Below are 16,592 nucleotides of genomic sequence, written 5' to 3' on the forward strand. Positions count from 1 at the left end.
TATGTTCACCCAGTTTCATGCAGATCGGTCAAACTTCTCATCCTCCCATGACCCTCTACCACTGTGCCAAATTTCACATGGATTGACCAAGTCAGTGAGGAGAAAAACGTGGAACAGACACACAGACAGAGTTTTTGTCATTATATAGTAAGATGACACTTTATTAATGTTGATATGATATGTATGAAATTTACAAATAAAACGTAGCCATGGTTTGCAGAAATGCCAACAGTTTCCTCTGGTGACTGGGCAGGCTATTAGATTTTAGATAAGATGGATTTCTTTTTTTTTAAGTCTATCTTAATGTGACACTCACATGCCATATATGTTGAAAGAAAAAAATATTGGTCACTCTAAACAGAGGTGGGTAATATGGATAAAATCATACATCATTAGATATGTAATTTTACATTGCAATATTACTGATTTAGGAGGATGAATTATTTAAGACGAGATAAAATAATGTAACTTGACAGAGAATGTTTATGGTCTCATCCAGACCACAAAACAGCACGGTTAAAGTCTCACAGTATGTACCGACCCCCCTATCCACACTGGCTACACAGAGATATCTTTATAGAACTGTGATAAATTAACAGTCTTTATTCTGTGCAAAAAATATATTCTGTAGTTTGATAGAGGCTCGTGAGGCTTCAGCAGTCTGAGTTTGACACATCAAATGTGTATCTTCCAAACTGACAGTTTTCTATCACAACATTCCCTCTTTGTTATTCTTCAGGCAGTGTTTCTTGCTGAGCCCCGGTGGAGAGATACACCCTTCTAGTCCCATGTAGGTTAGTTAGTGGGACAAAACAATAGAAATAAACCTGCATGGACTGCCAAGATAAAAATACCCAATCAATATGACTGAGTCAGACCGCTAAAATCTGACTTTATTTTGGGATACATTTTGGAATATATATTTGCACAGAACAAGGAGTGTGGATTTTGTCCCTCATTTCTTACAATGTTGTCTCTCTATAAACTAATTGCTTGACGGACATTATGATATAAGCATGAGGAGACAGAACCCAATAATTCTCTAGGTATACATACCACATGTTTGTGTTGTATGAAGGTAGACTTGAAGTAATTCTAAACCTATTCTTTAAAACTCAACTTTTCCTGGAGGCCTATGTCAGAGGGAGGAAACCTCCCAGTCAACATTTGTATGTGGAGCCCTTTTGGGTGATGAATGAATGAGTTTAAAATGGGCCTACATGGGTGGGTTCACCCAAGTGGGTCCCACATAGGTTATGCTACAGCTACCTGGGTACCAAGTGGGTATAAGCCCAAAATGGGGCATTTTATCTTGAGTAAAACCCCCCATGTGGGCAACAGGCATGGGGCCATTACGGAACCCTTGAACAATCCCTGTAGGGATTTTCAGGTCATTTGCTACCCACATACAAATGATGGCTGGGATGCAGCTCCTTATCCCCTCTCCAGTGGCTCCCTGTGGCTTTGACAGAAAAAAATCAATCATCTCTTCTTTTTTTTTTACATTTTAATTTTCATTTATTATTGTTGCAGGCCGAAAGAAATTCTTTTTTTCTCCCATTGTAACCTTTAACATTTTGACAACATAAAATGTTCATTATACGTTTATGGACTGGTGCTTTTTCCTCTAAATTTTGCAGACCCTCAATATTGGCTAGTCTTGAGTCTCCGTGGCTAGGTGGTTCCAAATCGAAAAAAAGGAAAAGTGCCGCAGGAAAATGAGAATTTAGTAGGGCATGGACAGATTTGTTTGCTTTCACCTCCAAGTTACAGTGCCAAATAATCGTAACTACCCACTGTAAAGTAGCCACCTTGTGGTAAAACATAATAATGAATGCTAATTTAGACCGAATAGTAATGTTGATAGGCCACCTTAGACCTAAACAGCCATGTCACTCGTTACTTTAATTATAAGGCTTTAAAATGTTTTGCAGCTCCAGACAGATCAGAAATGATCAGTGTGGCTTCATGCAGAAGTATGATAAAATATGCTTAAAAAATGAGAAATTAGAAATAAAGATGTGTCTGTATTATAGCCTGGCTCCATGAGAGATGTGGTTCTGCCATCTGTTGAGATAAGAACAGCCTCTTGCTTATAATGTTGTATGGATGATAATTTATGATGATATTTTGGGCTTTAGGGATTTTAGGGCTTAAACTGTTGTGCTGTAATGGGGCCTCCTAATCTATGCATCAGGGGCAAATCTAGACATAAACATTTGGGGCTCAGCCCCAACCTTAGGGGGGTCTTGGGACATGCTCCCCCAGGGAGATTTTTTTCCTATTTACTGCATTTGCCATTTGAGATAATAAAATGCCTAAAAATCTGTAAATAATTTAGGAAAAACATGATAATTGCAAAGGAAAAAATCACCCTGTGGAGCCTACATGCCCTTTTTAACTAATTATTCTCAAACTGTCTTCATCATTCTGAAACCATGACACAACAAATGTTTAGGTCAACTGATTTTCACTCCTGCCACTTAAAAAGAGGCAATAATTGCCTGTTGTTACTATTTCTATATATACTTTAATAATCCTCTTAAGGGGAAATCCAATTTTTGCACTCTTTTTGTCATTAACACACAGGTACGAAAGACACACACATACACAAACAGGACCTATACATGCACAAAGTGGAGAGATGTCAGAGTGAGTGGGCTGCCTTGGTCAGGCGCACCGAGCAGTTGGGGGTTCGGTGCCTTGCTCAAGGGCATGTCTCGGCAGTGCCCAAGAGATGAACTGGCACCTCTCCAGCCACCAGTCTACATTCCATATTTGGTCCGGACGGAGACTTGAACTGGCTACCCTCCGGTTCCCAACCCAAGTCCCTATGGACTGAGCTACTGCAACATCACCACTAGATGCCACTAAATCCTACACACTAGATCCCTAAGTTACATAATATAGGTCGGGAAGAAATTTGGCATAATCAGCGTTATTAATCATAAAACCTATTTTTGTTGTATTATGCTGGAGTAGAGTTCATAGAATGAAGGTTTATTTGACAGATCTACTGCATTTGAATCCTGCCATAATAATCTGGGCTACTCTAATTGCAAACAAGGATCTCCGACAATGCCAAGTAACTGTGGTCTTCACTACTGTGAATATTAGGCCAACAGAAGGACATTTACTCAACTAGATTAGATTTTTTTAGGGAGTAGCAGAATAGGAAAAAACACATTCTCACTCCCAGCTCGCCAAGTACGGTAGCTTGGTCAGTGGCCCTATGCTTCAAACTATGATACCTCTCTAATAGTGATGGTTTTGACTAGTTAATTAAGTGCTTTGAAATTTTAGAGATTTTTTTTATAAGGTCATGATTTCTTGTAACAAGAGTTGGGTTCTGTAGGATGTCATCTGCATGTAAGTTTATTTAATGGTCCATTGTGTGTGGATGGTACATATTTAAAATGATTGTTCTGGCAGGATGTGTCAGTTTCTGTTTCGGCTTCACAGGAAATGTAGGTTTCGCCACCAAAACTACTTCAGGTTTAGGCAACAAAACTGCTTGGTTAGGTTTAAAAAACAGTTACGGTATAATAAGTACTTTTGTTACAGTAACTAAACAAGTATGTTACTTGACGACTATGTCAGGTGATGACTATGTCATGAAACATATACAAGTAACTATGTTACAAGATTAAAAAATCTCAAGTTGACTTCTGGTTTCCAGGGTGAAAGTTTGGTACGTGTTTGACCCATCCACCACCACTCTGTCCCGGCATACTCAGACTTTTTCGCTCTTTCTACTACATTATTGCCTGGGACTGGATAACATGGGAGTAAGCTTAAAGCCCAGTACATCTCATACAGAAGCTGAAAGGGGCCTTGTGTTACTGTAACAGAGGAGAAGGGACACTTATAAGGCTGCTGGTATGCCAACATGGGATACATTATTATCTGAATGACTCAAAGTTGAAGGTTTTTAAAAACCTAAAAGATTCAGGGCTTTTGAGAAGACAGGGGCTGGAGCCCCGGAAGCCCCCCCACAGCTCCACCTCTGTTATAAAAAATGTAATACAAAAGCACAGGTCTTGAAAAACCCAAATGGGTCACATCAAAGTCCAGATTCCAGATCAGCCAACCATAAACTGATCATCAGAAAATAATCAGATGATTTCCCTGAGCACCAACTACGCACCCACTCACATAACAAAGTGCTCCATATTTCTTACTGTATCTGCTATTTACTACTTCCTCTTTGACCTTCTTGTCCTCTTTGCTTCTTTACTTTCTTTTGTCCTTTACTGCCCTCTCCTTTCCTTTCTTTTGTTTTTTATACCCCCCACTTTCCGTTCTTCCTTCTTCATCCCCTCCCTGCTGATGCATTGCAAGCTGAAATCACACCACCCACTGCCCCGATCTTCAGCCATATGTTATTTGGTTAACTTGATTAATGGACTATGATTTAACCTTATCACTGTGATACACTGCACTTTTGAACACATTTTAATCATCCAGCACATTGCCATGTGTAGAGACATCACTGTCCACATTAACTTCTCATTAGACAGTGAAACTGAACTTTGAACAGAGCCGCAGTCAAATTTATTGTAAATAATGACAAGAAAATTTTGGACTAACAGAGTTAAATAATAGTCAAATGCAGCGGCACTAGGAGGAACACGGGTGTGTGTGTGTGTGTGTGTGTGTGTGTTATTTCACAAATACAGAGGATTTTACATCATCAAAACTATGACTGCGAGGGCCTTGCAAAATCTAATAACTTGTTTTTGAACCAAACTGTTTTGACTCGTACAAAATCAGCACTGATTGCATCATTAAAAATATGCTTTTTTTTTTGTTTAACAAAGGCACATACACAGAGTGCGGGCAAAATAAAAGTCATAATGAGAAAATATCTCAGCAGAGGTTTTAATAAAGTAGTTATTAATTTGTCTGGGGACAAAAGCTTTTGATCACAAACACGCATACACACACATGCCAACACACACACACAAACCAAGTAACATCCTCCATCAATTCCATTACAAATGGTCTCATCAGGAGCCAAAATGAGCTATGAGAGAAGGCTGTGGAGCAGACAGGAGGTTTCATTCCCTTACATTGTGGTCTGCCGATCGGCTAGCAGAATACTAATGCTAAGCTGGAGGGGATGCAGGGCTGCCAGCCTGTGCAAAAAGCATGACCTTGGGCCAGTGGCTCTGTGGGAAAAAAAAAAAAGAAAAACCAGGAACGGCTGCAAAAAAAAGGGATCAGAGTGCCCCCTGGCTGTAGAAGCAGCATCGGCTTTCAGAACTGGGATTCTGCCATGATGAGAGATGGAGGGAGAGAGGTGGGAAGTGTTTTATCCACCCATCATTAACTCAAGAGACTATCCCTCCCTCTGAAATCTACTTCACTCTCCCTCACCCCTCCTGCTCTTCCTCTCCTTGCCTTCTCCCCCTCCAACGCCCCCTTCCCACATGCTATTTTTCATTCCCTCTTTCTGTCAGCCCTTTGATTCTGCTCTTATTCCTCATATCCTCCCTTGACGCCTCTATCTAGGTCACAACAGGGACTTACATGGCTTTAGGACCCCAAAATCCCACACACGTCCCCCTTGTCACAATCAATGGAGAATCCCCATGTAATAAAACACTCTGGACTGGACTATTTAATGGCCCGTACCACTTGTAAGGAGGGGGAGGGGGGAGCCAGAGGATCAGAGGATCTGTAGAAAAGGGAAGAGGCTTATCTCTAACACAACCTGTAGAAGGCAAGTGAGTGTATCTTGTGTACTAACACATGTAAAAATAGATCATAATCTGGGAGCAGTGACTGAAAGCAGCATCTCAAAAGTTCTGTCCTGATGGTACGGTTAAAAACTGTCTGTTTACTTGATGGTCAAAAAAATACCAATTATAACTTTGCTTGTCACCCTACATCATTCTGAGTGTGTTATTAATCTCCTCTTCTGTCTGGGCAATATGAAGAATAAGGGAATATATCAAACTGTTGGAATGTTCTTTTAAAGTTCAGAATATATTGTGTTGACAGTGTTTGTTGGTTACACAACAAACCTCCTTTCCCTTTGAACTTCAAGGTGTTCATATCGAAAGTTCTTACATACAACATACACTTACTTGCGGTTTTATTAGGAATACATAGTTAAAGTGAAGGTCATCTAAAATAACAGTCATGCAATAAATTCTCATTCATAAAAGTTATGTTCAGTTTTTGTTGAAACTGTTTTAAAGAGGTCTTGATTCAAATGTACAATCATTTTAGAGCATGTAGTTTGTGGCGCTGCTCAATTGTATTAGGTTATAATGAGTGGTGTTCAGGGGCAGGGAACCACCTGGGCCCTATACATAAGTGCTCTCTTTCATGTCTTTTCTACAAGAAAGAGAAAACTAAGGAAAGGGAAAGAAAGCAAACTGACTTTGTAAAAAATAAATAAAAAATTCAAAAGGTGCAGAACATGGATCAAGAGAGGAAGGAAAGGGGGCCCATGACAATGCACATTGGGGCTCCGGCATCATAAGCAGTCACTCGGCTCTTGCTGTGTCTGAGACGAATCCTGGTGCAAGGATGGACTAAACTACTTTGCACCTTTAAGGGGTGAGAGGCACCTCAGAGAGCTTCAACTATTTTTTTTCTATACTAAGTCTTTCAAATTCTAATTTATGTATGGCACTTAATACTTACAATAAAAAACTTGTAAACAAAACCAAACTTTTCATTCAAGACTTTTCAAGAGCCCTCCACCCATTGGAGCCCTGGGTAATCAATCCCACTTTTCCCCATGCTAAAACACCCCTGGTGGTGTTTCTAATATTTAGTCTGTCCTCATTCATGTAATAATGCAACACATTCTCACTTTGACCTTGTCACATATCAACATTTGGTCATGTCTATCGGCCAAGTCACGGCACGATTTTATGACTCCACAGTCGCATAATGTGACATAGTGACTGTCAGAATGGACAGAAATGTCATGCAGTACGTTTACATGGACAGTTGAATTCCACTTTCATTCAGAATGAAAGGCCATTCCGATTAAAAGTGGTCATGTAAACGGTCATTCCGATTGAAAATTAAATCCGATTAAAGGGGGTGGTTTATTCCGTTTGTCATTCCGAATGAAAGAATTTTGTGTGCATGTATACACTCATTCCTCTTTAAGTTCATTCCAGCCTTTCTGCGCATGCTCGTTTCCTTGCCCTTCTGGCGCAATGACGCATATAGCTCATGCGACTCGTTGCACTAACAGACATATGTCTATGGCTACACTAACCGGTTTCCATTCGCCAAAGCACGGTTTTCTATCTCCCTTCTTCGACCTTCTACCTCTCTTCTCCTCCTCAACAGACGAAGCATTAGCAGAACAAGGTTGTTGTCATACTGCTGCTTCAAGAATATAAGCAAAACAAGCCAGAAAAAGGCACTAAGAACGGCGTCGTCAAGCATCTTGTTATCCAGAACGAGGACTACAGTGTTTTCTTCCGGTAAACGTAAACACGTAACATCCACCCCGCCCCCTATCCAATCAGAAACCTTCCCTGCCCCAAACCTTGCGCAGACCCGAATAAAGGCGATTAAAAGGCGATTAAACTGATCTCCCGTGTAAACCCTCATTCGGAATGAATATTTCCCATGTAAACTATTTCATTCAGATTTATTTCATTCTGAATGAGAAGCCATCATGTAACCGCACACATGTAGTGTGAACCAGGCATTACATTGTTTGCTAGCTTGATGCTAATTGCAGTACTATTACTACTACTGGCAGTAATATTTTTCCCTTGTTACTCTTACTTACTGTTGTAGCAGCATCCCTACAGGAAATATCAAAAAGGCTGGGGTGTTGTTGCCTTGTCTATGGCAGCAGATCGCTCTGTGTTCCTATTGATCAAAGTGACGGCTGTGATGGGAGCAGTCATGAATGACAAACAGAAAATCAAAAATGCTAGACTTTCTGTTGGAACGTCATGAGGCGTCCCAGGCTTGGCGTCCGTTGTTGTCTACTATGACACACTACACGAGATGAAACGATGAATTATCGCGTACGACGTGCTATAAACGGGCTGATATTGTGTAGTGTGAACCAGGCATTCCAGTCTCTCGAAAAGCAAACACTGGCCTCCCGGATGAAAGTTGGTGGTTGTTCATGCATCATCACTACCTCATTAAACACCAAGATTCATTAGTCTTGACATTTAACATTTGCTCATTCTGAACTTACAGAATACCCTGTCTCTCTACAGACTACTACTGTCTGTGGTCTTATTGCAGCAGTAATAACGTAGGCGTATGGTGTTTATTTATTTATATACAAAACTACACATTGTGTGAGTGTATAAATAGAGCAACGGTGCAGATCAGTTCTGTAGAGCAGAGTGATGTGATTCCACACTCTTCAGACATCCTGTTTGTTTATCAGCTGCCGTTGATGCCACTGTACATTGAAGCCTTGAGATGTTTACATGAAACCTTTTGATTTACTCAATCTTTGCCACCCAACTGTGTGAGAGCAGGAGTCAGCTGGAAGCTTGAATTCTCCACAGCATTAGTGTAAACAGCAACACCCACGCCTGACAGAGCGCTGCCTTCTCATGAAAGCTATCAGTTGTACGTCAGATTTTCTGCGCAGTCCTATGGTGCATTTGTGGTGATGATATCTAGTTCTCTCTGAATGCATGACAGAGATTAAAAGTGTTATGTGGCAAATCACAACACAAATGTAAAAACTTAACCCAGTTCAACTTTCAGAAAGAAAATGTGTGCTTGTTTTTATTGAAGATGTATAGTATAGTATATCATTGCCACATCAGTGTCAATGGCTGTGTAAATAATTTAACCAAATGGCACTGCCACTAAGAAAACTGTCAGCTTTCAGCTTGTGTCTAACTTTACATTATCCTAATTCAGGCCTTTACCTATTCACACACACATTCATACAGTGGTGGCCGATGTTGCTGTATAAGGTGCCACCTGTTGCTCAGTTTTGTACATATTCATGCACAATCACAGCTATTGTGAGCAATTTGTGGTTCAGTGTCTTGTCCAAGGACATTTCAACATGCAGACTCAGAGAGCAGGGATTGAACCACCAACCCTCTAGTTGGTGGGTGACCTGCTCTACCTCCTGAGCCACAGCTTTAATAAAAAAGTAAAAAGACATTTTTCACCAAGCCATTGTACTCTGTGTTTCAACAATGCTGTGGTTAAAATGTGGTTAGGTTTAGACACAAAAACCACTTGGTTATGGTTCAGAAAAGATTGTGTTTAAGTTTGAAATACAAGCTTTGGTGGCACAATCCTGGCTGGAAATGCAGTGATGTCTCAGTAAAAAACAATCGCATTTCATGGCACTATTTTCCATGGAAACACAGGCATGGGTCGCTAAAAACACCCACGTTAAAAGCAATCCACAAAAAAAATAACTGCTTTTGTTGTTTGGGGGTTTCGAACAGTGGTCTGCAGTCAAAGTCAGTTCATATACCATGTCACTTTAGAAACATACATATGATACATAGGACACATACAGTACAAATGTAAGGAATTTGTTGTTTGCAGAAATGTTCAATGCCAACATTTTCCGCTGAAGCCTGGGCTGTTCCGTCATGTATTTTTCTACATGAATGGGTAAGTTAATAGGACGGACTGTAAAGGATTATTAAAAATGTCCCCTTGATTTGTTGAATTAAACATTTTACCATAAAACAGAGAAGCTATTTTCCAATGGACCTGCTGTATCTTTGCACTTTGTAACTCAGTGTGACTCTGATTATCTGCAGTGATAAAACAGCTTATGAAAATGGCTGGCTGATAAATTCGTCAGACTTGATTAAAAAACGAGACTTTAGTGATATAATGACATCGTCTAAAGAGAATAAAGCAGTGGAGAAATAATGTGTGAGAGCCTATTATACCATTAAAACATGGCTCTGCTGGATGTCATCCGGTTTTAAGATTAGTCCTATATTCTCACCCCCTTATGTGAAAGAGATGGATAACAGAGGAGACTGCTTGTACATGATAACTTTATCATTGTGCTGATCCAAAGCAGCATGAGTTCTTTTTATTAACTGGTTTGGAAAGCTTGACAGGGGGCTTTAACAATATGAGGGGGTGAGCTGATTTGAGCATGAACAATCATTCTTGACCTTTGGGAACAGTATATGAGAATCTTAGCTCAAATGTCTAATAACTTTTAAGCGCTCTGAGCTTTCAATAGAGATAGGGGTTACCAGCTCCCCACATACACACAACCACCTTGTTTTTACATGACTGAAGAGCCACATTCGGGCATGTGCTAAAGAGTGGACTTTTCAGCTCATATTAACTTTTGTATTTGACAGGGAGATAATGATGTGGGAGTGACCATGGGAGTATAAGGAAACATACAGCCTGGATGTAATGATATGGATGAACCACAGAAAGAGAGGTGCATTGCCTGGGTTAGGATACCTCCAGTAAGAATGTGAAGTAAACTGACTATATTAAAGGCTGTAGAGAAATAATGGTTTGTATGGGGATGAGATGGCCTTCCTGGTTGACCTTCGCTGTGGCCTCATTAGGAGAACGCAGTGCCCTACCTGCATAACAAGCTGTAACACTGCAGTCTGATTTGGTCTCAAGGCGGATCTCTACTTTTTTTTTTTCCCCACTTTTTTTTTTTTATTTAAAACTGTTTCAGTTGTGCATACATTTTGATCTGTAATAGAGGTGGGAAATTTTGGACGCCATGTTTAAGGACATTTAAAAGTTGATGGATAAATGAATTCTAAGCCATTATTTTCTCCCTTCTCCTGGTGTTCCTCCAGACAACCAATAAGTCCACCTATTCCTTAAATTCGGGCCTGGGTCAGCCCCTGTTAAGTTTACTATTTCTGTTTATGTGTGTACCGTGTGTGTGTGTGTGTGTGTGTTTTCCAGTCTTCCTGGATTTTAATGTAACTGTTTGGAGTCTACACCAGGTAGATATCTAATAGGGATATAAGAACATTGTACATGTGGGTTATGTTTGACCCACCTATAGAAAGTTGGGGAAATATTACAAAAACTGTTTCCCTTAAAAAGGAAAATGGTGAACAGAAACAATATGAATTTGAGAGCATCAAAAACATTTTTGAGGGAAACCTGGAACATGAAAAGGTAAAATATTTCTGTTGCAAAAGAAATATCTTATTTTTAGCACACCTTTGCGTCCACAGTAAGAGTTAAAAATCAAATTTAGTTGCCTAATTTAAAAGGTAGATATTAGTTTAAAGGGGGCAGTTCATCCCAAAATCAAATATATACAGTATATGTATGTATATATATATATGCTTATTTGTCTTATTAGTCTTATTATCAGAATTAATATGATACAAACTTAGATGACTTTACTGATTTTGTTTGTGGTATGTTTGTGTGTGTTGTCCAGGAGGCTGTCATTTCTCCCGTCTCCCCCGATGTGCTGTACCTGTTTCGAGTCCAGGCCGTCTGCATGAATGACATGCGCAGTGACTTCAGCCAGAGCATGCTCTTCAGAGGTAACAAACACACACACACTCACACACACAGACCGCTTAGACCTTAAGTGTCCATGAATTGCAGCCGCATTATCTCTAATGTCATCATAACCGTCAGTATGGGCTTCAGTGCATATCTCTTTCATGTACACAGGCCTCTCTCAACATGCTCTGCATACTGTCTTACATTTGTGCAAACAGTGTTTTCTGACAGTCAGGATCCCTTTGATCATAATATCACAAAATCTCTCATATTCAGGTTATTTATATGAGCTCATATCAACAGCTGCAGGCTAAAGGGAAAAATGAAAGAGGGAAAGAAAGAAATGAACTAACAGTAAGCAGATGAAATGCAGCCACATGAATTAATTTCATCTAACTACATTTAGTGTATTGGCTGCCCCCATTAAGTATTCAGTGCCTTGCATTTACATTCTGTCATGTTGTGATTAATGGGCTTGCAATGCACTCATGGATGTCTATTAGACACCCCTTCAAGTGAAGTGTTGCTTGGTCGTCTCTCCTGTGTTTAACTGTGAATTATCCCTTTTTTTCTCCTGTGTTTCAGCAAACACCACAAGGATATTTGAGGGGACAAGGATCGTGAAAACTGGAATGGTAAGGGAAGCAGAGGTGAATCACCAATATTGTCTTTTCATGTTTCATCCAGCAGAGAGCAGTGTCTATATTAGCATTGTTCTTCCCTGTGTGGACAGGAATGTCTCAAGGGGAATTATAGTCAGGATTAGAAAGCAGTGGTTCACATGTAGCAGAATAAAGGGATTTATGATACAATAGAATAGTGTTTTGTTTTGTAGAAATAATACATTAAAACAAAAATCCTTTTGTACTTTTCCGACACTATGGGACAAATATAAAATTAAGCAAAACACAAGACCCAGAATTTACTTCAAGTTGTGTGTGCAAATTTAGACATAAGTATGGTATGCTCAAGCTGTTTGTTTTGATGATTGTATGTCTTAATCTCCCTTTACTTTGACAAAATGTTGCATAAATATACTTAAAATGAAGCAATTGCACTACATAAGCACTGATGATGACTGATGATGGATAAAATCTATTTTTCTTACTTATTTCTAAAACATTTTATGTGAATCTAAAGATTATAAAGTGGTTTGAATGTTTGAAATTAAGATATTTTGTTCCCAACAACAGCGGTTCCCAACCATGTTAACCTGTGACACCTGAAGGCCTCAGTATGCTCCAAAGAAACAGTTCGTAGACTATCCTCAAGACTTGCCTTTGGTACACATTTCACGAAAGGCTTTAAATTAAAAAGTGGTTCTCAGGTTTGACGTTACAGGATTCCATGTGACCCCTTCAGCCCTTATTATGCCAAAAAGGAAGTAGTTTGTTTAACATGTCGTATGACCACACCTAAAACCAAAAGTGTTCATAGGTGTTCTGAAAGGCCAGACTCAAAGGTGGGACAAAAAGCCTGCTGTCATAAACTCTCAGATAGGGATGATAGAGCACACTTTCGGGCAGTCTCACCTCAAAGGAATTCAAGCTGTTGCGCGCTTACACAAGAGAGGTGACAGAAGTTGTTGTGAGAAGAATGAAAACTGAAAAGTTCAAACTGAGAGGGGTTCCTGACCTAGATCCAAACTTAGAGGACTGAACCCTAAAATATACCTTAAGGGGTTAAACTCAGTAAGGCTCGGGCGTACTTTCTACATTGAACATCCATAGACAGCTGGCTGACAGCTGACTTGTACTAGTTGCCATAGGAGCAGTTTTCAGGGTGGGTGAAATGCACCCTAATGTTGTCTGCTAAATGCCATAAAAAGAAGAAGAAGAATGGCATGTTTGTTAGGATAGAAATGGCGACCTGTTGACAGCAAGAACAACTAATGTTTGTTGATTTTGGTTGTACAACTAGAAAAAAATATTCTTTTAAATCTCCTTTTACTTTCCTCTTCTTCCTCCTCTGCTTCTTCTTTTACTTTTTCTTCTTGGCAAACCAGCTAGAGGTGCATACACCACCAAATGGAGTGTGGGACAAGAGATTACATGTTGTAACTGTTATTTTTTCAACATTTGCCATGTATACAACCTCCACATAGGGGTCTGCACAGACATGGCAGATGCTGACATTTACATCACAAGGACCAAAGCGGACCCTCGCAGATACGCAGAAAGTATAGCGTGAGCATTAGTTGAAATGTGAAAGTTGAGTGAAGAGGAAAAAAAACAAATTATTCCAAATTCTAATCAGCGAATTGTTCTTTTTCTCAGCCGACAGTGTCTCCAGCCTCTTCAGCTGATATGGCTCCCATCTCCTCTGGCTCATCTACTTGGACCTCCTCAGGTATCCCTTTCTCCTTCGTCTCCATGGCAACAGGAATCGGCCCATCCTCCAGTGGAAGTCAAGCAACGGTGGCGTCCGTGGTGACCAGTACTTTACTGGCCGGCTTGGGCTTCAGCGGCGGTGTTATCTCCTCCTTCCCCAGCTCAGTTTGGCCAAGCAGAGCACCAACCCATAATCCCACACGCCAGACCACTGAACCCACCGAGCCCACCAAAGAGGCCACCACCTCTGCCTCTGCTGTCACGACGGCTGCAGCCAAAGATAACAGTGACACTGGGGGTGAGGACAGAGAGAATAGCAAGGGTCAAGGAGAAGACAGTGAGAGGGAAGGAGAGGATAAGGATGAAGAGGAGGAAGAAGAAGATAAAGATGAGAAGAAGGAGAGGAAAGGATCAGGAGGTGTTGGCAAGGCAAGGAGGAAGGACAACAGTACAGCGGTGAATGAGCCGCTCAGAGAGACACCAGATGCTACTGCAAAGGAGAAAGAACAGACTGAACCAGATCCAACTGATGTGCCACCTGACGTAGAAGACCAATTGGGAGTGTACACTCACAATCCACTTCACTCTAACCCCACTACCACCACAGAGGCTGCCACTGAAATGGTCAAATTTCCTGCCCCCAAGGACCCAGCAGCAACACTCAGACCCAGCTCAGGGAGGGACAGGAAGCACTGGCCTTTCTCCATTCATACCGGTAAGTCAACTAATGCGCAAAAGCCTCATGTAAATAATTAGCTTTGATCATTTGTAGAGAAATGTGGTGAATTTGCAGAACTGCAGAATAATCACCCTTGCTTTACTTGTACAAATGTAATTATTTTTCAACTGTGTTTCATCTCGCTCTGTGACCCAGTCTGCAGTTTTATGCTTCCTCCCTGGCAACAGCTGTGGTTAGAGGCATTATGTTTTTGGGTTGTCTGTACATCTTTCCATCCCTTTCTTGTGATTGCGATATTGAGGGAGCTTCCTCAAATTTGTTACAAATGTCCACATGGATTCATGGATGAACTGATTAGATGTTGGCGTCAAAGGTCAGTGTTTCCCACAGAATTAGAGTGTATGTGTGGCAGCGCCGATGACGGGGGTGGGACAGCAAACTTTTGTTTTTTGTTTCTTTTTATATGCCTGTGTGTCCCTTTGTGTCATTCTGTTTTCCGTCTCTATACTGGGAGGTTTTGTTGAGTCTGTGAATGCAGTGCAGGTGGAGCTCTCCATGAGTCACCAGCAGTTTGTGTCTTGTTGGGTGGATAATTGATTTGTCAATCTGTTCAGAGCTGATGAGAGGAGCAGCTGCTGCAAGTGAATGCAAACTTTTAGATGCACCAGAATGAAAGGTTGTTTCACTTTCAATGTGTCTGACATTCTGCCCCTCCATCTCTGCCCCGAGTACACTCTGCACTCCGACAATATGGTGCTATAAATAACCGAACAGTTTAAATATTCCAAAAGCTCCCCTTATGAATGGTCCAACTCTAAAAATAGAAAATCTTTTTGCAGCTTCAGATGTTTTAATCATGGCGGGCCACCACAAATATATATGAATGTGTGGGAAACCCTGATGGTCACTCTGACCTTGCGTCCACAATATTTCAAGAATGCCTTGATGGAGTTTCTTTAAATTTGGCGCAGTTGCCACTTGAGCTCAAGGACAAACTGATTCGATTTTGGTGGTCATAGGTCACTGTGACCTCATGTCCCTCTCATTGTTGTGAACAAAATATCTCAGGAACTCCTTAAGGGTATTTTTTCAAACGTCCACTTGGACTCAAGGATGAATTGATTAGAATTTGGTATCCCATAAGATAAAATGATGAAATGACATGTGAAGCGTGTGTACTGTCATGGCTACATATGAGTCTGGACAGACGTGGATGTTAACTACAACTTGACTGGTTGGAGGAAGCATACAATCATAGGGCTGTAATTTTAGTTGCTTCCAAATATCTGCAATTTGATGAATCCCAATCTCCTTACGTGAACATTAAATAAAATAACTAGATAAGGTCGACGTTGAGCATTTGGAAAGTCCTCAGAAGTACTTGTCTTTGTAAAAGGCTGTTCCTTTATCAAGCACTCTCCAGTCAAGGGTCCAATTTGAAGAAATCCTTCAAAAATAATGAAATGTGTGATATCTGTGGCTCCCAAAGTCCCCTGGAAAAACCTCTTAATATGAGGTTACACTGACAAAACCATCATATTTTTGAAGTGTTGAATGAATTGATATTGTTTATGTCCATACAGATTTTATCCATCTCAATGTGGTAAGGCAGTGATACATGGGGTATTTTTGTGCAAATAAGTAAAGTGATAATACCACTGATTTAACAGACAAACTCTTTTTCTTCACAAAGCAATGTTTCCAAATATTCCCAACAGTAAGATAATGTTCAAATGTCATTATTGCTGCTATCATGTTTCAGTGGAAAGTAACAGGATGATGTAGAGGGGTGGCTGCTTTGATCACAATTTCATTTTCTCCACCGTTATCTCCTGGAGGTGCGAGATCAATGGTTACGCAATTCTTTTTAGATTAAGATAAAGAGGGATGTGCAAAGAAAATCTAATACATCAGCTGGTTCAGACAATGTCTATGGCACTCAGCAAAAGATGTGAGTCCAAATTTAATCTCACAGCTTCTTTCATTAAAACTAAGAATAAAGATTAAGTAAATACATAATATCTAAGCCACACCTAAGGACCAACACTTTGACTAAATATTGTCTTTATCCAGTTACAGCTCAGCTTTACGAGTTTGTCTACATAAACATAATAAATTTAGGAAATTGGCTT

General features: G+C 40.3%; 1 protein-coding gene across 1 annotated transcript in view; it reads left to right on the plus strand.

Moving 5' to 3' along the window:
• The window catches only part of ptprga (protein tyrosine phosphatase receptor type Ga), a 613,968-nt gene that overhangs the window by 519,374 nt on the left and 78,002 nt on the right, over window positions 1–16,592 (plus strand). The window contains exons 10-12 of the mRNA XM_050039320.1: window positions 11,381–11,489; window positions 12,037–12,086; window positions 13,728–14,496. Of these exons, the coding sequence (XP_049895277.1) occupies window positions 11,381–11,489; window positions 12,037–12,086; window positions 13,728–14,496 (928 nt within the window). The remainder of the gene's footprint in view (window positions 1–11,380; window positions 11,490–12,036; window positions 12,087–13,727; window positions 14,497–16,592) is intronic.

Source organism: Epinephelus moara, chromosome 24 (assembly GCF_006386435.1).
Source record: "Epinephelus moara isolate mb chromosome 24, YSFRI_EMoa_1.0, whole genome shotgun sequence".
Lineage (NCBI taxonomy): Eukaryota > Metazoa > Chordata > Actinopteri > Perciformes > Serranidae > Epinephelus > Epinephelus moara.